The sequence below is a fragment of the Amblyraja radiata genome, chromosome 29 (genome assembly GCF_010909765.2).
Source record: "Amblyraja radiata isolate CabotCenter1 chromosome 29, sAmbRad1.1.pri, whole genome shotgun sequence".
NCBI classification, from domain to species: Eukaryota; Metazoa; Chordata; class Chondrichthyes; order Rajiformes; family Rajidae; genus Amblyraja; species Amblyraja radiata.
Window position 1 is genome coordinate 8,678,826 of NC_045984.1, and position 19,722 is coordinate 8,698,547.

Below are 19,722 nucleotides of genomic sequence, written 5' to 3' on the forward strand. Positions count from 1 at the left end.
GTATTATACATCTGCAAATCTTATGACTATGTTGTCAGAATGTTAGTCAAAATTGCAAAATTGCAACCATTGTTTGGTTTACTTGACTTTTTCTTTTTGGAAAAGGTTCTGAAATTTTAATCGGAGTATAAACTTTGAATTTGATTAAAATTTGCAACATGCTAATCTCCCATTTCACCAAATTTGTCAGCTCCATGTCTAAAATACACAAGTAGTTATATACAGAGGGCCAAAAATGCTTCACGATTCAGTTCAAAAGCAAGTTTCTCAAGACCAGGGTATGCTGCCACACACGAAGTTGGGGAAAAATAGACAATGGTTTTGACATCATTTACCTAGCCACGTTACACCGACCATCTTATGACTGGAGTTTTGTACCATTTTGATTCTGGATGGCACGGGAAGTTGGTGAGAATGTCATGCTGTCCACCAATAGTTTGGAACACCACTGAGGTGAACACAGAGCTTACCTCCTTTCCTTCCTAAGAAGAAACTGCAGATGCTGGAAAATCGAAGGTAGACAATAATGCTGGAGAAACTCAGCGGGTGAGCCAGCATCTATGGAGCAAAGGAAACAGGCAACGTTTCGGGTCGAAACCCTTCTTCGGGTTTCGACCCGAAACGTTGCCTGTTTCCTTCGCTCCATAGATTCTGCCTCGCCCGCTGAGTTTCTCCAGCATTTTTGTCTACCGTACTCCCTTTCCTCCTTGGGTGCAGGACCAAGTTGGTCGGGGTTCAATGGACGTTTTTTGCTCTCACAGTGCTAGCTTTCCGAGCCTTCGTTGGTTTTCGGAGTTTCAAATCCTGTAAAGTCTCATCCTGTAAAGTGATTCGTTGACCGAGCCATGACCTAAATACATGTCAGAATGCCTGGCAACATCGCATTTGATACCAGCAGTTATTCCGTTGCCACTGTGCTTAATATTTAGAAACATGCATAAGCACGTTGGAGATGTACAGTAAAGGCATCTCACGCAACGGATGTTCGAAAATTGCAGCAAATCCTGCTGATCTAAACTTTGGTCTAAATCAAAGAGACCTGCTTCATAGGAACTGAATGTAACACATATGGCGGCATGGAGCAAACTCTAGGTTCTGACAACATTACAAAAGGCATTGACATTTACAGACACGCGCACACCGTTTAAGTGAGAACCTGTCATGATTAAGAAAGCAAATAAATCTCTCAACATCTCTGTCATCTCTGCTTATGTTTGAACTGCCAGTTACATCGATTAGTCAGTCAATGCTTTAGAAGGAGAAATTTAATCTCCGTTCTTGCTTTCTGTGACTCAACGACGTTATGTCAGTTGGGGGTGGGAAAAGGGAGGGAGGTACAAGATTCAGAGCAAAAGAATGTAATGTGTCAAAAGCTGCTTCCAGATGGGAATGCAATGACTAGAGGTTACAAATGCAAACACCACTAACCTTGTTTAGAACTGCACCCAAGTCAACGAGTGCATTTAAAATAAAAATCGCCTTTTAAACTTTCAATGGAGAGGATGTCTAGTGAGTTATACCAAGCATGGCTCCTGCTTTATCAAGCTCTATCCCAAAATAAATCTTGATGGATGTGATTGAGTATCTGCTTGTGAGGGAAGGGTGGATAGGGGAGAAACTGATTGTAGAGGCTAATACCGGGCATACAAACATCCAGATTGCAATCAGATACTCTGAATCAGTGAGTTGAATCATTGTACACAGACACTGCCCAAAATGAGATTAGCTAATTTAGTCAAGACCAAAATCACAGGGGGCATTCCCCTACTGAACCCCAGGAGGAAGTGTCATGGTGAATGGGGGGGAGAAAGATATTTCAATGTGCATTGGAAAAAATGATAACAGAAGAATTCTGAATACTCTGAAGCCAAGTTGCCGTCCCAAGTGCGGAGAAGTTGCTAATCTCACCCCCAAGCTCTCCGCAGAGGTGATATAAAGAGCAGAGGGATCATGGAAAGAGGATAGGGTGGTCCACGAACATTTGTAGATATGGCTCCAGCCTGAACCAGCTTCTTGCATTCAGGACCTTGCGCCTGACACCAAGGGAATGCATGGGATTCTCCTATGGATCTACATAAACGGTACAAAACTCTTTTGACAGTAACATGGAGTTGATATCTTTAGGGGGGAGGGTGGGGGAGTTATAAAGACAGGAGAGGAGGCAAATATACACTGTTATTGTTGGCAAGCTGTGAGAGATTTAGCAAGGCGCTTCACCTGCACAATGCAAACCTATTGGTATCTAACCTCAGTAACTCAAGCACGGATAAGCAAGCCAGAGGTCCTTTCACACAAGAGAGCCAGCAAGTCTTTGAGTGTCAACACACAGCAAACAGAACAAAGTTTGAACGATATAAGAGGAAGGAATTCATCCTTTGATGCTTGATGGAAAACCACAGAGTTGATGTCAGGGGGTGGGAAGAATGGTTTTCCGCTGGTGAATCAGGGAACGTGTCCCGTGCCATAGTGATTCATCGGCTCCGTTTCAGTCAAGGGAATGTTGGGTTTTCTCTCTGGCTCAGAACCCTCTGAATGCTCCAAATTCTCAGGCCTACTTTTGTAGAAATCTGAAACATAGCGGACCTGCCAAGCAAAGACATACATCATTCAGCAAGTTCTTGGTTAGCATCAACTAGACCCCAGGTTTAAACCAAGTGAACAAATATGGACTAACAGGCAGGAGGACTAAAAGAGACACAAGGAACTGCAGATGGTGGAATCTTGGGTCGAATACAAAATGCTGGAGTAACTTAGTGGGTCTAAGCATCCCTTAGCATCCCTGGAGGACACGGAGAAACAAGGAACCGCAGATGCTGGTTTATAAAAAAAAAACACAAACCGTTGGAGTACCTTAATGGGTCAGGAAGCATCTCGCGAGGACTGGCTGGTGAATCTGTGGAATTCTTTGCCACAGAAGGCTGTCAGTGGATATTCTTACGGCAGAGATAGATAGATTCTTGATTAGTACATGTGTTAGAGGTTATGTGGAGTAGGCTGAGAATGGGTTAGGAGGGAGAGATAAATCAGCCATGATTGAATGGCGGAGTAGACTTGATGGGCCGAATGGCCTAATTCTACTCCTATCACTTATGACATTATGAAGCAAGGAACGGCAGATACTGGTTTATAAAGAAAAACACAAAGTGTTGGAGTAACTCAGGTCAGGCACCATCCCTGGAGAACATGGATAGGAAGTCTGAAGAAGGGTCCCGACCCATAATAGCACCTGGCCATGTCTTCCAGAGATGCTTCCTGACCGGCTGAGTTACTCCAGCACTTTGTGTTCCAGACAAGAATCATAGCTCAACCCGAGTATGAAATTGCAAGACAATGTTGGAAAATTGCCGAAGAATTTAATGTCATTTCAAGTCTATAAGCTAAATGAGGCAATGCCCAAGATTTCCTCGGCTAATCTTGCTTCAGAAGTCAAATCAGTCACGAATTGTATGGGAAACATAAATTTCCTGTGTTCTAGACTTTGGTTATTCTAGGATGGTCATCACATGATGCTCATGTTGTTGGGGAAGAGAGACATTTGAGAGACGTTCTCAGCTATTGTATCACGGAATGACTTGGAGAATGCTAGTTGGCAGAGACCATTCTGTCTTTTCCGGGAACATTGGAAAAATGTTTGAGGATGAGAATGGTTTAGGGCAAATTGGGAATATATGGTCTAAATTGGTCTAGATAAGGACAACACTTCCACAGTGACAAATGTATTATAAGTGCCCGCAATTTTGTTTAGTTAGTTTAGAAATACGGCATAGAAACAGGCCCTTCAACCCACCGAGTCCACGCTGACCATCGATCACCTGTTCACACTCGTTCTATGTAATCCCACTTTCTCATCCACTCCCTGCACACGAGGAATAATTTACAGAGGCCAATAAACCTACAACCCACATGTCTTTGGGATGTGGGAGGAAACCGGAGCACCCAGAAGAATTAAAAGAGAATTAAATGGAAGATTTAAACAGAGCGCCAAAGGCCAGGTTCGAGTAATTTACAAATTAGCCCTAAAGTAGTTGATTAGGCAGCAGATAAAAAATAAGTGCAGCTGTAGCGGAGCGGCCTTGTTGAGATGAAGTGCCTTAGTGAGTAAAATGCGAGTCTTTGGCTCAAGAGCCTGGGGCTCAAGAGCCTGTGGCTCAAGAGTCTTTGGCTCAAGAGACTTCGGCGAGGAGGCTGAGGCGAGGAGACTACGCTCAAAAGTAGAGGAGGCGAGAGGCACAAACGACATCGGGAAGAAGAGGAAGGAGGTTCTGCAACGTGAGTTTAGAGAGTTTGGAAGAAGGCTGAAAAGCAGAACCTCCAGGGTGGTTATCTCTGGTTTGCATCCAGTACCTCATGCTGGTGAAGGCAGGAACAGGGAGATAGGGGACCTGAACGTGTGGCTGAGGAGCTGGTGCAGGGGGCAGGGATTTCGATTTATAGACCACTGGGATATCGTCTGGGGTAGGGGTGACCTGTACAAAAGGGACGGTTGCACCTTAACTGGAGAGGGACCAACATTCTGGCAGGCAGGTTTGCTAGTACTACACAGGTGGGTTTAAACTAAATAGTGGGGGGAGGGGTCGACAAATTGGAAGTATAGGGATGAAGTTAAAAGGGAAAGAGAGTACAGGAAAATTACAAAAAACAACCAAATTAATGGGACGGAAAGTTCAAGAAGCGATAAGAGGGTAAGATCAGGTGAAATAGGAAAAATATTCCCGATGTTGGGGGAGTCCAGAACCAGGGGTCACAGTTTAAGAATAAGGGGCAGGCTATTTAGGACTGAGATGAGGAAAAACTTCTTCACCCAGAGAGTTGTGAATTTGTGAAATTCTCTGCCCCAGAAGGCAATGGAGGCCGATTCACTGGATGCATTCAAAAGAGAGTTAGATAGAGCATTTGGGGCTAGCAGAATCAAGGGATATGGGGAGAAGGCAGGAACGGAGTACAGATTGTGGATGATCAGCCGTGATCACATTGAATGGCTCAAAGGGCCAAATGGCCTACTCCTGCACCTATTTTTTATGTTTCTATGAAACCCATGAGGTCAAAGAGAGAACGTGCAAACCCCACACAGGCAACTGCCAAGATGAGGATCAAACACAGGTCTCTGGTGCTGTGAGGCAGCAGCTCCACCAGATATGATACTGTGCCACCCAAGGGGTCTGCTTCATCAACGTTGAACATTGGCTGCCGAGGGTAGTTGCCACACTCAATGAATGCTCTGATACTCTGGGGAAATTCCATGGCTGCTTGCGTGTCTGCCCTTAAAGCTTCACCAGAGATACGGACGTGGTGCAAGTTACAGCCTGCTTTGAACATGTCAAACCAATCTCTGCTGACTGTGAATGCTTCAGAGCCATCTCAGTCTCAGCTGCCAAGCATTGTCCTGCACCCATTACTCTTCCAGTTTTCACCCCCCCCCCCCCTCCCCTCCATTCACCACAATCATTCTGAATGAAAAGGTCCTGACCCGAAACAGAGTTCTCCAGAGATGATGCCTGACCTGCCGAGTTACTCCAGCACGTGGTGTCTTTTTTCTGTAAGCCAGCTTCTGCAGTTCCTCGTTTCTATATTCCACTCATCCCAAAGGTCATAAGGGATAGGAGTAGAATTAGGCCATTCGGCCCATCAAGTATACTCTGTCATTCAATCATGGCTGATCTATCTCTCCATCCTAACCCCATTCTCCTGTCTTCTCCCCATAACCTCTGACACCTGTACTAGCCATCCACTACAAACCCATCGACTCCTGTGGTAAAATGAGTCTGAAGAAGGGTCCTGACCTGAAATGTCATTTGCCCATTCCCTCCGCAGATGCTGCCTGACCTTCTGAGTTCCTCCAGCAGTTTATGTTTCATTTTATAGGGCCCTTTTTGTGTATTTTTTCCCACAAAGATTTGCCCACATCCACGAGACACTCACCAGCTTCCAATTGGCGAAAACACTTGAGGTTTTACATCCAATGTGATGCTTTTCCTCGGTGGTAGACAAAAATGCCAGAGAAACTCGGCGGGTGAGGCAGCATCTATGGAGCGAAGGAATAGGTGACGTCTCGGGTCGAGACCCTTCTTTTTCCTCAGCACTTTAGATGCGCTTGAAGGTGCAGGCCGTTTCCCAGTCACGTTGGGGGACAATAGTATAGAGAATAGATTCTGCGACACAACCGGAACTTGTGTACATTGTAGTCACCTTAGAGCTAGAACTAATGGAACTGAGAGGAAACCACTAACATGTGAACGCACGTGTGATGCTTTATCATTGGCTACATGAACATAAACAAAGATAGTCAATCTCAGCGGGTTGTTCGAATTTGCATATTTTGACCAAATATATGGATTTTTTTTGTTGTAAAAATATGGCTCCAAACTAAAAGAGCATTAGACCAAAGCGGCTCTATGCAGGTATAACGTTAAACAGGGGATTGCTGTACTGGGCTGATCTTTCTTTGTCAATTCCCATTCTGTTTCAAAAGGAAATAGAAAAGACCTCCATGTATGCAATGTAAAAACAAGGAACTGCAGATGCTGGTACACAAAATTCCCTGGAAAGGAAATAGAGAATAGATCATCCGTCTGAAGAAAGGTCTCGACCTGAAACATTCCCTCCACAGATGCCGACTTCAGCCAGCAATTGGTGTTTTCATATGTTCATAAATTCATACTGTAAGTTGTGGGTGCAGAATCAGGCCATTCGTCCGATCAAGTGCACTCCGCCATTCAATCGTGGCTGGTCTACCTTTCCCTCGCATCCTCATTCTTCTGCCTTCTTCCCATAACCCCTGACACCCGTACTAATCTAGAATCTTTCAATCTCCACCTTACAAATATCCATTGACTTGGTTTTGACTTGACCGTTTTCCATTGGTTTTGCTGAAGTGCGGGGAGTGCAAGGACCATAGAAACAGAAAGTAGGTGCAGGAGGAGGCCATTCAGCCCTTCGAGTCATTCAATAAGATGCTGGCTAATCATCCAGAATCAGTACCCTGTTCCTGCTTTTCCCCCATATCCCTTGATTCCGTTAGCCCCAAGAGCTTTATCTGACTCTCTCTTGAATACATCGTGAATTGGCCTCCACGGCCTTCAGTGGGAGAGAATTCCACAGCGTGGCAGACCATGCAAGACAACAATAACACCAACGGATTAATTCTGCCTTCAATACTCACAATTAAAATTGCCACAATGGCTCCTTGGAGGAATCCAGCCAGTACATCGCTCCAGTGGTGTCTGTAATCAGAGACTCGTGTGTAGCCCACGTATACAGCAAAGGCCAGTAGAAAGAACTGAATGGTTGGCCGTAAAAGCCGGGCCCATTTTCCCTTCAAACGCACCTGCATGTACAGCTGGAGAAGGCGAGGGGGTGAGGAAGAGAGAATAGAAAAGGTGTCATCAAAGCTTCATTATCTTCTCTGCAGAAATAATCAAGAAAAATTAGTTAAACTCAGGCCCACCACTGATTTTCCAGCTTCCTTAGTTCCAGAGCCTTTCTGTATTATCTGTTTTGCCGGACAGAGGTCATGGGCTCCAGCAGTCCAACGGTACTGGATGGTACCGAGGGTTCGAGATACCTGCTCGCAAAATCCCACTTGGAAGTCGGCAATGGGAACGGATCTGTCGGCTCCAGCTGGGCCGGAGTTCCAGAGCCCCGGCCGCAGAGGACAAATTCAACCCGCCAATCGGCGCGGAAATCCCGATGAGGTTGAGTTCGGCTGCCTCACCCGGCCTAGGCACCACATTTTAAGAGGAGGATGACTGAACTTTGGTGCCTTCCCTCACAGTGGGAAACTTTGATTCCGCTGTGTGGAGATGTTTATGTTAAAGTCGATCGTGTGTTGTATTCTTTTTTTATTCATATGGCTGTATGGTGACCCCAAATATCACTGTACCAATTGGTGCATGTGACAATAAATGTCTCGGGGGGGGGAGGGGATCTCAAGTGTGACTCGTGATTTTGTCCTGATTAAAGTAGGTGTCGGAACACCAGGTGCCAGAAAATCTTGTCTTGTATATATGAGTGTGTGTGTGTGTGTGAATGTGTGTGTGTGAGCATGTGTATATATACACACATTGAACTTTTTTTTCTCTCCTTTATCATATTGTTTACAGTGTATTATGTTTACATATTCTGTTGTGTTGCAGCAAGTAAGAATTTCATTGTTCTATCTGGGACACATGACAATACAACACTCTTGACTCTTGCTTTTCAAAATGGCTCATCCACATGAATAAAATTAAACCCAATGAACAAGATGACAGATGGTCAAATAAATGACCAATGATGTAGTGTCTATCACATTACTGACTCATTAAAAGCAATGCACTGGCAGCTAAATATTGTGGACAGTCACTGATATTACACAAGCAAAACCTAGTCACACCAGTTAGAGCAAGGTTGTGTTAGTTGGGATATTGAACATGGTGTGAAGTTGGGACAAAATTATTGGAACTAAGAACTGCAGATGCTGGTTAATAAATGAAAGGGCACAAAGTGCTGGAGTAACTCAGCACATTACTGAATCTGAAGGAGGGTCTCGACCCGGAACATCACCTATCCTTGTTCTCCAGTAATGCTGCCTGACCTGCTGAGTTACTCTGGCATTTGTGTCCATTTTAACTTCATTATGAGTAGCAGATGTTTCTGTAAGTTAATTGGGATCTGAAAAAGGCAAATCTTGACTTATTTCCACGTGAGTTATGGGACAGCTTAAATGGGGCATCTCGAACGGTATGGATAAGTGGACTGAAGGGCTTGTCTACATTTTGTGAGATTCTGTGACTGTCTTGATATTACCCTCGACAATGTATTCAAATCCTGGAGCAAGACAAGCTAACTACCCTTTGATTCAGGAGAAAGAATAGTGCAATTGAGCAAAACTGAAAATGTTTCAGGCTAGGACCCTTGAACCCGTCTGTCAATTTCCCTCCACAGATGCTCCCTGACCCGCTGAGTAAGTTCCTCCAGCGATTTGTGTTTTGCTCAAGATTCCAGTACCTGCAGTTCCCAGTACTGTACTCCATTCAGTACAGATAGTAGAACCAGGATCGACGGTTTAAATATCCCTGTTAATCCTCACAGGAGCAAATGCAAACTCATTCACACTCAACAGTTAACCTCAGAATTGTCAAGAGCAGAATCAAAAGTGACAATAAGCAAGTTACACTGAAACCAGACAGTGAATAATTTAATACTTCACTGGCAGTGACTTCTAATAAGCGATCTCACACATCGGGAGTTGTTATGAGGCCAAGGATCTGTTTCACTGAAGATGGTTGAAAGACTGAGAGAGCTACTCTATTGTTGGTCATGTTTAGTTTAGTGATACAGCATGGAAACAAGCCCTTCAGCCCATCAAGTCCACGCTGACCATTGGTCTATGTTATCCCACGTTCTCATCACTCCTTACACGCTGGGAGAAATTTCACAGAGGCCAATTAATCTATAAACCTGCATATCTTTGGGATGTGGGAGGAAACCGGAGCACCCAGAGGAATCCAACAGGGAGAATGTGCAAACTCAGATTTAGGTTAGTTTAGTTTATCGCCACGTGTACTGAGGTACAGTGAAAAGCTTTTTGTTGCATGCTATCCAGTCAGCGGAAAGACTATATATGATTACAATCGAGCTGTCCACAGTGTACAGAAGCAGGATAAAGGGAATAACGTATAGTGCAAGATAAAGTCCAGTAAAGTCTGATTAAAGATAGTCCAAGAGTCTCCAATGAACTCCACACAGACAGCACCCAAGGATATAAGTCAACTCGGGTCTATTGCGAGGCGAGGCAGCTGCACCACTCATGTTGAAGTGTTGGTCTCTGCCAGGCTAGCATGGAAGAAATCAATGGTAAACAGCCATAAGAATTTGGAACAAGTCATTACAAGACCTCTTCACAAGCCCACATACTTGGAGAAAGCACTCCTGCACTCTTGTGCCCATCTCAAGTATTGGTTACTGACATGCTCCACACTTTAAGCATTTCCAATTTGTGAAGTTTCCCCGAGTCTGTGGACTACATTTGTAAATTACTGACATGAGGGCTAAATGTTGAACTTGGCCCCAATACAATATTCTATTCAAAGCTACTGTTCAAAAAAAAAACCCCCACCTCCCTCAGGTTTACTCAGCATGAAAATGTGAAGAAAGAAAATGTAGGCCAATGCAATTTACTTTGACAGATACATTTCACATCCAGTGCCCTCCTTAATGTTTGGGACAAAGACCCATCATTTATTTATTTGCCTCTGTACCCCACAATTTGAGATATGTAGTAAAAAATAAAATCACATGTTGTTAAAGTGCACATTGTCCGATTTTCTTAAAGGCCATTTTTATACATTTTGGTTTCACCATGTAGAAATTACAGCTGTGTTTATACATAGTCCCCCCATTTCAGGGCACCATAATGTTTGGAACACATGGCTTCACAGGTGTTTGTAATTGCTCAGGTGTGTTTAATTGCCTCCTTAATGCAGATATAAAAGAGCTCTCAGCACCTAGTCTTTCCTCCAGTCTTTTCATCACCTTTGGAAACTTTTATTGCTGTTTATCAACATGACCAAAGTTGTGCCAATGAAAGTCAAAGAAGCCATTATGAGACTGAGAAACAAGAATAAAACTGTTTCATCAGCCAAACCTTAGGCTTACCAAAATCAACTGTTTGGAACATCATTAAGAAGAAAGAGAGCACTGGTGAGCTTACTAATCGCAAAGGGACTGGCAGGCCAAGGAAGACCTCTACAACTGATAACAGAAGAATTCTCTCTATAATAAAGAAAAAGAGTCCAGAACCAGGGGCCACAGTGTCTGTGGAATTTTCTTCCTCAGAGGGCGGTGAAGGCCGGTTCTCTGGATACTTTCAAGGGAGAGCTAGATAGGGCTCTTAAAGATAGCAGAGTCAGGGGATATGGGGTGAAGGCAGGAACGGGGTACTGATTGGGGATGGTCAGCCATGATCACATTGAATGACGGTGCTGGCTCGAAGGGCCGAATGGCCTACTCCTGCACCTATTGTCTATGAACCCCAAACACCTGTCCAACAGATCAGAAACACACTTCAGGAGTCATGTGTGGATTTGTCAATGACCACTCTCTGCAGAAGACTTCATGAACAGAAATACAGAGGCTACGCTGCAAGATGCAAACCACTGGTTAGCCGCATAAATAGGATGGCCGGGTTACAATTTGCCAAGAAGTACTTAAAAGAGCAACCACAGTTCTGGAAAAAGGTCTTGTGGACAGATGAAACGAAGATTAACTTTTCAGAGTAATGGCAAGAGCAAAGTATGAAGGAGAGAAGGAACTGCCCAAGATCCAAAGCATACCACCTCATCTGTGAAACACAGTGGTGGGGGTGTTATGGCCTGGGCATGTATGGCTGCTGAAGGTACTGGTTCACTTCATTGATGATATAACTGCTGATGGTAGTAGCATAATGCATTCTGAAGTGTATAGACACATCCTATCTGCTCAAGTTCAAACAAATGCCTCAAAACCCATTGGCCGGCGGTTCATTCTACAGCAAGACAATGATCCCAAACATACTGCAAAAGCAACAAAGGAGTTTTTCAAAGCTAAAAAATGGTCAATTCTTGAGTGGCCAAGTCAATCACCCGATCTGAACCCAATTGAGCATGCCTTTTATATGCGGAAGAGAAAACTGAAGGGTATTAGCCCCCAAAACAAGCATAAGCTAAAGATGGCTGCAATACAGGCCTGGTAGAGTATCACCAGAGAAGACACCCAGCAACTGGTGTTGTCCCTGAATCGCAGACTTCAAGCAGTCATTGCATGCAAAGGATATGCAACAAAATACTAAACATGACTACTTTCATTTACATGACATTGCTGTGTCCCAAACATTATGGTGCCCTGAAATGGGGAGACTAGGTACAAACACTGCTGTAATTTTCACATGGTGAAGCAAAAATGTATAAAAATGGCCTTTATTAAAATCGGACGATATGCACTTTAACCACATGTGATTTTTTCTATTACAAATCTCAAATGGTGGAGTACAGAGGCAAATAAATAAATGATGGGTCTTTGTCCCTAACATTATGGAGGGCACTGTAAAGCCAAGTTCAGGAACGATGTGGAATTGTTATAAAAGAGGGGTTCACTTGACAAATATTCTCCGCAAACTCTTATCATCCACTGCATTTCCAATGGTTTGGAACTTCTGAGATGTTGTTGAAAGACAGCACTCCTTGTCTTTCCTTTTCTGAGACCCGATTGTCTCATTTTCATCTTGAGCATTTGTCCCTCACTCAGCTCTTCCATCTATCACTTGCCAGGCTTTGCCTCACCCCCACCTCTCTTTTCCAGCTTTCCCCACCCCCTCCCCCCATCCTCCAACCACTCCATCAGCCTGAAGAAGGGACCCGACTGGAAACGTCATCCGTCTATTCCCTCCATAAATGCGCCTGATCCATCGAGTTGCTCCAGCACTGCTTTCTGACCACATCCCATTATAATTCATCTTCCAGCACAGTGACTACGGAGCTGCAAGCTAATTGCAGCAACCAACCTATACCAGCCAGTCATTTCCAAGGCGGAACAAGACGGATACTGTTCCGAGATCAAGAAATGTTACCATGAAATTGGAGAAGGCAGGAGAATGGGCCTGAGAGGGGAGGATTGATCAGCCATGATGGAATGGTGGAGTAGACTTAGAGTCATAGAGCCATAGAGTGAAACAGGGTTGGAAATTGAGCCCTTCAGCTAAACTTGCCCACACCGGCCAACATGTCCCAGCTACATGAGTCCCATCTGCCTGCGCTTCCTCCATATCCCTCCAAACTTGTTCTATCCATGTACATGTCTAACTGTTTCTTAAACGTTGGCATAGTCCCAGCCTCAACTACCTCCTCTGGCAGCTTGATCCATACTCCCACCACCCTTTGTGTGAAAAAGTTACCCCTCAGATTCCTATGTTTAAGAAGGAACTGCAGATGCTGGAAAAATCAAAAGTAGACAAAAAATGCTGGAGAAACTCAGCGGGTGAGGCAGCATCTATGGAGAAAAGGAGTAGGTGACGTTTCAGGTCGAGACCCTTCTTCAGACTCAAGAAGAAGGTTCTCGCTCCGAAATGTCACCTACTCCTTTTCTCCATAGATGCTGCCTCACCTGCTGAGTTTCTCCAGCATTTTTTGTCCACATCAGATTCCTATTATATCTTTTCCTCTTCACCTAGAACCTATGTCCTCTGTTCCTCAATTCCCTGACTCTGGGCAAGAGACTCTGTGCATCTTGATGGGCCGAATAGCCTGATTCTGCTCCTATCACTTATGAAGAGTACACATACGACACATGCAAACTCCACACGTACAACACCGGAGCTCAGGATCAAACCCGGGTCTCCTGCGCAGTGAGGCAGCAGCTCTACCCGCTGCGCCACTGTGTCACAGTCACCCGCATACGTAGTCAGCATATCTCCTGCTACCCTCGTTCTCAATCCCCACGCAGCTGCATTGAGCCCAAAGTTTCCCATTGAATCAATAATGTCACTGATCCTTTACCTCAGCGCTATCTTCCTGGATTAATCTTATATTGCCCCTAGAGTGTAGGATAGAGCTAGTAGGGGCTGAGGGGCTGAGGGGCCCGTTTCCACACTGTATCTCTGAAGTAAAGTCGAAAGTAAGAAAAAAAAATCTTCTGACTACACTGAAATCTGTTGTTGGCCACATGTATTCTGGATTTGCTGGCTTTCCATCAACTACCTACCTTGGGTAAAAATGTGTTGTGAAAAGCTAGGGATTTTACATTGCCAGTAGATGTGATTTATGCATTTGTACTAAACGCAACAGAAAAAAAAAAGTAAAGCTCTATGTTAATGGAACCAAATTCACAGAGGGATATTATTCAGCAGAAGCCAACCATTGTGAGACGTGGTGGGGTAGAATTGTTGGTTGCTGTTTTAAACCTACGTGGGATAAAACTCTCCCTCCCACCCTCCACAGTGGTGTTCCAACACATTTTAAACTATCAACAAAAATCATTTGCACTCAAAACTAATGTGTTTTATGCTCAGTGAGCAATATTTCAAATGCATCATTCTTCAAAATGTTGAAAATTAAGATTTCAACTACTAGTCTAGACTTTACTTTGGACTTCAGAGATGCAGCGTGGCCCTTCAGCCCACCGAGTTCGCACCGACCAGCTATCATTCTGTACACTAGCACTACCCTATATACATCAGGGCATTCGCACTACCCTATACACACTACCCTATACACACTTACATTTTTGCAGAAGACAATTAATCTACAAACCTGTACATCTTCGGAGTGTGGGAGGAAACCGGAGCACCCGGAAGAAACCCACTCGGTCACAGGGAGAACGAACAAACTCTGTACCGACAACACCCATAGTCAGGATTGAACCCGGGTCTCTGGCACTGCAAGGCAGCAACTCTACCGCTACGCCACTGTGCGGTTGTTTCTTTATATAAAAGTACAAACACCATATACTTTCTATTATTTTGGGAGTGAATGGACTGATGTTATTTCAGGTCAGGACCCTTCTTCAGATTGATTGGAATGGGGGGAGGGGGGACGGGGGAAGCAGGATAAGACTGGGGGGTGGCGCTGGACAAAGGTTGGCGAGTGATAGGTGGATACAGGTAAGGGGGTTGTGGCAGATGGGTGGAGTAAGTGAAGAGCAAGGCGGGGTGATTGCCAGATGGGTGGAGTAAGTGAAGAGCAAGGCGGGGTGATTGCCAGATGGGTGGAGTAAGGGGGCGGCACATTGGCACAGTTGCTGCCTTACAATGCAGAACCCATGTTCGATCCTGTCTACGGGTACGGAGGGGAGAACCTTGATGTTGCCTGGGATGGAGCATTTCAGATACAAGGAGAGACTGATTGGTTTGATTTGATTGGAGTGGAGAAGGGCAGGTGTGGGGGGTGGGGGGGGGGGGGGGGGGGGGGGGGGGGGGGGGGGGGGGGTAGGAAGAGGTGCAGATAGTAGTGAAAGATTATGAGGAGTGTAGATAGTGTGGATGAGAGAAAACCTTTGCTCAGACCAGAGGTGTCTAAAACTATAGAGCATGAGTTCAGAGTAAGGGGTCTCGGAGATCAGAGAGTAGTTGGAAGTTGGAGTGCACTGCCTGAGAGGCTGGTGAAACCAACTACTCTTACAATATTAATAGGACTTTCCTTAGGCCATATTTGGAATATTGTGTACAGTTCTGGTCACCCCATTACAGGAAGGATGTGGAGACTTTGGAAAGGGTGCAGAGATGTTTTACCAGAAGTTCAGGATTAGGCCAGGATTAGTGGGTATTAGCTACTGGGAAAAGTTGGACAGACTTGGATTGTTTTCTCTGGAACGCTGAAGATTGTGGGGAGACCTGATAGAAGTATATAAAATTACGAGAGGCATAGATAGGGTAGACATCCAGAACCTTTTTCCCAGGATGGAAAAATCAAATACTAGAGGGCATAGCTTGAAGGTGAGAGGGGGAAAGTTTAAAGGGGATGTGCGGGGCAATTTTTATTTTACACACTGGGAGTTATAGATGCCTGTAATGCACTGTCAAGGATGGCAGTTCAGACGCATACGATAGTGGCATTTAAGAGGCTTTTGGACTGGCAGGGAATGGAGGGATATCTAATATGGATATGCAGGGAATGGAGGGATATCTAATATGTGCAGGTCAAGAGATGGTCTGGGCATCATGTTTGGCAAACTATGGGCTGAAGGGCCTGTTCCTATGCTGTACTGTTCGATGCTACATGAAACATTTAAGTATCTGGTACTTCCCAATTCACCAAGGCACAGAAATCGACAGGTATTAGTATAGATAGTCAATTGATGGTTGGCTTGGGACACAGTGGGCCGAACAGCCTGTTTTGTGCCATATCTCTCCGTAACTCTATATTTCAAGAACTTTAAAGTTGCTTATTTATCGAGCCGTCACTAGAGGGAGTTCTCATAAAACTAATCCGCCCACAGGACATGGCTTGTTGAATACTTTATTCCTGCGATATTCAAACTTCAAAACACAGGATCACATTTCCTCCCCCTGGAGCCGCTGTGCTGATCAAGGCCACAAAGCGAAACTTTGAACTCCCCCCTGACACTCTACTACAGAAATTCAGCTGCATCCAAGCTAATCAAATTTTCAGAAACATGTTATTGCACTGCACATTCAGTCCAAGCAGCTCAAGAGGAATATTCCCTCTCCTCACCCACCCCCCCCTCACCCCGCCCTCACCCCACCACCCAATGTACTTTGTGGAAGTAGAGTTTACTGTCATTCAATTTTCAAGATGTGAACGTTGCTGCAAGGCCAGCATTTGTTGCCCCCCCCCCCCCCCCCCCTCTCTCTAATTGCTTGAGAAAATGGAGCCCTGGCCGCAGGGGCAAATTCGACCCGCCGATCGCCCGTGGGAGTCCCGATGAGTTCGGGATCGGCCGCCTCACGTGGCCTGGGCGCCACATTTTCGGGGTAACTTCCGGGGGGGGGGGGGGGGGGGGGATTTCAAATGTGCTCTCTTAATTTTGTCCGGATTAAAGGAGGTCCTGCACTACCAGTTACCGTAAAATCAGTGGTGGACTGTACTCCAAATAAGGAGGTCGAATATTTGTCCTTAAATCCGCATATTATGTCATAAGGTCATAGGTGATGGGAGTAGAATTAGGCCATTCGGCCCATCATGTCTACTCCGCCATTCAATCATGGTTGATCAATCTCCCCCTCCTTACCCCATTCTACTGCCTTCTCTCCATAACCTCTGACACCTGTACTAATCAAGAATCTATCCATCTCTGCCTTTAAAATATTCACTGACTTGGCCTCCACATCCTTCTGTGGCAAAGTATTCCACAGATTCACCACCCCCTGACTAAAGAAATGTCTCCTCATCTTCTTCCTAAAAGAACATCTGAGCCTATGACCTCTAGCCCTGGACACTCCCACTAGTGGAAACATCCTCTCCACATCCACTCTATCCAAGCCTTTCACTATTCTTTTCTGTTTCAATTAGGTGTCCCCCCCCTCCCCCCCCCCCCCCATTCTTCTAACCTCCAGTGATTACAGGCCCCGTGCTGACAAACGCTCATCCTAGGTTAACGCACTCATTCCTGGGATCATTCCTGTAAACCCCCTCTGGACCCTCTCCAGAGCCAGCACATCCTTCCTCAGATATGGTGCCCAAAATATTCTCACACAAATATTTCAACAAAATACAGAATGTGTTTTTAACTAAATGCACCATCACTCCCCATTCATAGCAGAAAGCAAACTACAGATCACATAGTCACTGTGGATGTCACTGGTACTCACCGAAAGAAACACCATGCAGTACATTCCAAATGACGAGTGCCCAGAATAAAATGATAACCTGCAAAATATTCAAAGTTAGACAGCTGAAGAAAGCATGAAGCATCAACACTGTGCGGATCAGCCGAAGTGTAGAACAGCTCAAGAATTATTATCACAAGGCAATCTCAAAATTACTGTTACAAACCAACAGATTAATGCAAGGGAGTGGCACGGTGGCTCAGCAATAGAGTTGCTGCCTTACAGCACCAGAGGCCCAGGTTCGATCCTGACTATGATACGTCTGTCTGTACGGAGTTTGTACGTTATCCCTGTGACTGTGTGAGTTTTCCCCGGGTGCTCTGGTTTCCTCCCACAATGCAAAACATGCAGGTTTGCAGGTTAGTCGGCTTCTGTGCATTGCCCCTAGCATGTGGGATAGAGCTAGTGGACATGTGTTAGCTGGTCGGTGTCATCATACTCCAGCACTTTGTGTTTTGCTCAAAATCCCAGCATCTGCAGTTCCTTGTGACATCCAAAAGGAAAAGGAATAGCAACCCAAACCTGAAGTTCAACCTCTTTACAATTAGAGTCGCCTCTGAGGCCCTCTTTCAGGCAGCACCACCACTTCTGTGTGTCAGTCCTCTTACTCCAACCCTCCGCCCCATCATCAAAGGTTTTATGGTCCACCTTTCTTCCCCATTTCTCTGCAACTTCGCCAGGACAACGGGCCTTCATGGTCAGGTCAAGAACCCTGCACTTGCGAACAGGGACTTGAAAATGGCGCCAAAAACAGGCGACTCTTTTCACTGTCTCAGTGTTCGACTGCCATATACTTGTACTGTATCTGAGATGCTTATCCAAGATGTATCTAAGTGCTTATGTATAGTGAGACTTGTACTGAACTGTGTACAAAAACAATCTCACTGTATCCCCCCCCCCCCCCCCCCCCCCCCACGGTACATGTGACAAATATGTACCAAGAAGTCATAACAATTTAAAACACGTTTTGTCTCCAACTTCTCTCCGTTCTAATGAATGGTCAACAAGCCTGAAACATTAATTCTGATATTATCTTCTCAAGCGCTACCTGAAGTAAAAACAGCACCTCCTCCCACCCTGCCTCTTGCTCTGTGAACCTCGATTGATTCACAGGATGCAGGCGCTGCTAATAAGGAGATTAGTTACAACCCAACCCAAAATATCCTTGAAGTGAGTGGCTTCAGTCATTTCAAAGGACAGTTTTTAGTCAACCTGACTATTATGTCTCTGGTGTCACATACAACCTAAAATGGGGAAAGCATCCAATTTCCTTCCTTGATTAAAATGAATGAATCAGATAGGTTAATAGCCACAATCCAGTAGTGTGATGGTTATTTCAGTTTAGTTTAAAGACACAGCTCGGATAAATGGCCCCTCGGCCCACCGAGTCCGCACTCACCAGTGGTCACTCAGCACATGAACACTATTCTACACATTCAGGATAATTTACAATTTTTACTGAAGCCAATTAACTTAAAAAAACCTGTATGACTTTGGAGTGTGGGAAGAAACCGGAGAACCCGGGGAAAACCCAAGTGCTCACGGAGAGAGCGTACAAACGCCATATAGACAGCACCTGTAGTCAGGATCGAATCCGGGTCTCTGGCGCTGTAAGGCAGCAACTCTACCACTGCGCCACTGTGCCATCCCCAAACTTTTATACTGTTATACCAGATTGATTTAATTTCTTAAAAGTATGGCTCTGGATAATAGCCCAATATTGACTACTGGTTTTATGTAAATGCTCTACTACCACACCCATATTGCTCACCCTATAAGGAACATTCTTCCAAAGGAATTTTAAAAAGATAAGAAGTCATTAGATTGAGGCAAATGACCTTTAGCATTCCTTGCACCAGTACTACTGCAAAAAGCCCAAAACCTCGACAACTGAAGGGTAGAGAGCATACCCTGACTGGTTGCGTAATAGCCTGGTTCGGCAACTCGAACACCCAGCAAAGAAGGAAGTTGCAGAGAGTGGTCGATACTGTTTGGTCCATCACGAGTGCTGACCTCTCACCATCAAAGAGACCTATACCATCAAAGAGGCCTCAAAAAAACAGCTAATATCATCAAAGACCTATACTACCCTGGCCACTCTATAGAACTTCTGCCATCTGGAAGAAGGTATCAGAGTCTGAAACTGTGACTGCCAGATTCACAACATCTTCTTCCCAACAACATTCAGGCTTTTGGACACGACTACACCAACCTCAACTATGAACTTGTGTGGACTATGGTTGCACTAATGGCCTAAGATTAAGGACTAAGAAGATTTATGAGGATATTGCCAGAACTCAAGGGACTGAGCTATAGGGAGAGGTTGCGTAGGCAGGGACTCTATTCCTTGGAGTGCATGAGGATGAAGGGTAATTTTATAGAGAACCAGAGGACATAGGTTTAAGGTGAAGGGGGAAAGATTTAAT

The 19,722-nt window shown here is 44.9% G+C and overlaps 1 protein-coding gene across 2 annotated transcripts in view; it reads right to left on the reverse strand.

The window, feature by feature from the left end:
* Window positions 1-621: 621 nt before the first annotated feature.
* The window catches only part of plpp2 (phospholipid phosphatase 2), a 113,494-nt gene continuing 94,393 nt past the window's right edge, over window positions 622-19,722 (reverse strand). For both annotated transcript variants that reach the window (XM_033046511.1, XM_033046510.1), the window contains exons 5-7: window positions 17,279-17,336; window positions 7,160-7,336; window positions 622-2,583 (exon numbers count right to left, since the gene is read on the reverse strand). In XM_033046511.1, the coding sequence (XP_032902402.1) occupies window positions 2,443-2,583; window positions 7,160-7,336; window positions 17,279-17,336 (376 nt within the window). In that variant the 3' untranslated portion in view covers window positions 622-2,442. The remainder of the gene's footprint in view (window positions 2,584-7,159; window positions 7,337-17,278; window positions 17,337-19,722) is intronic.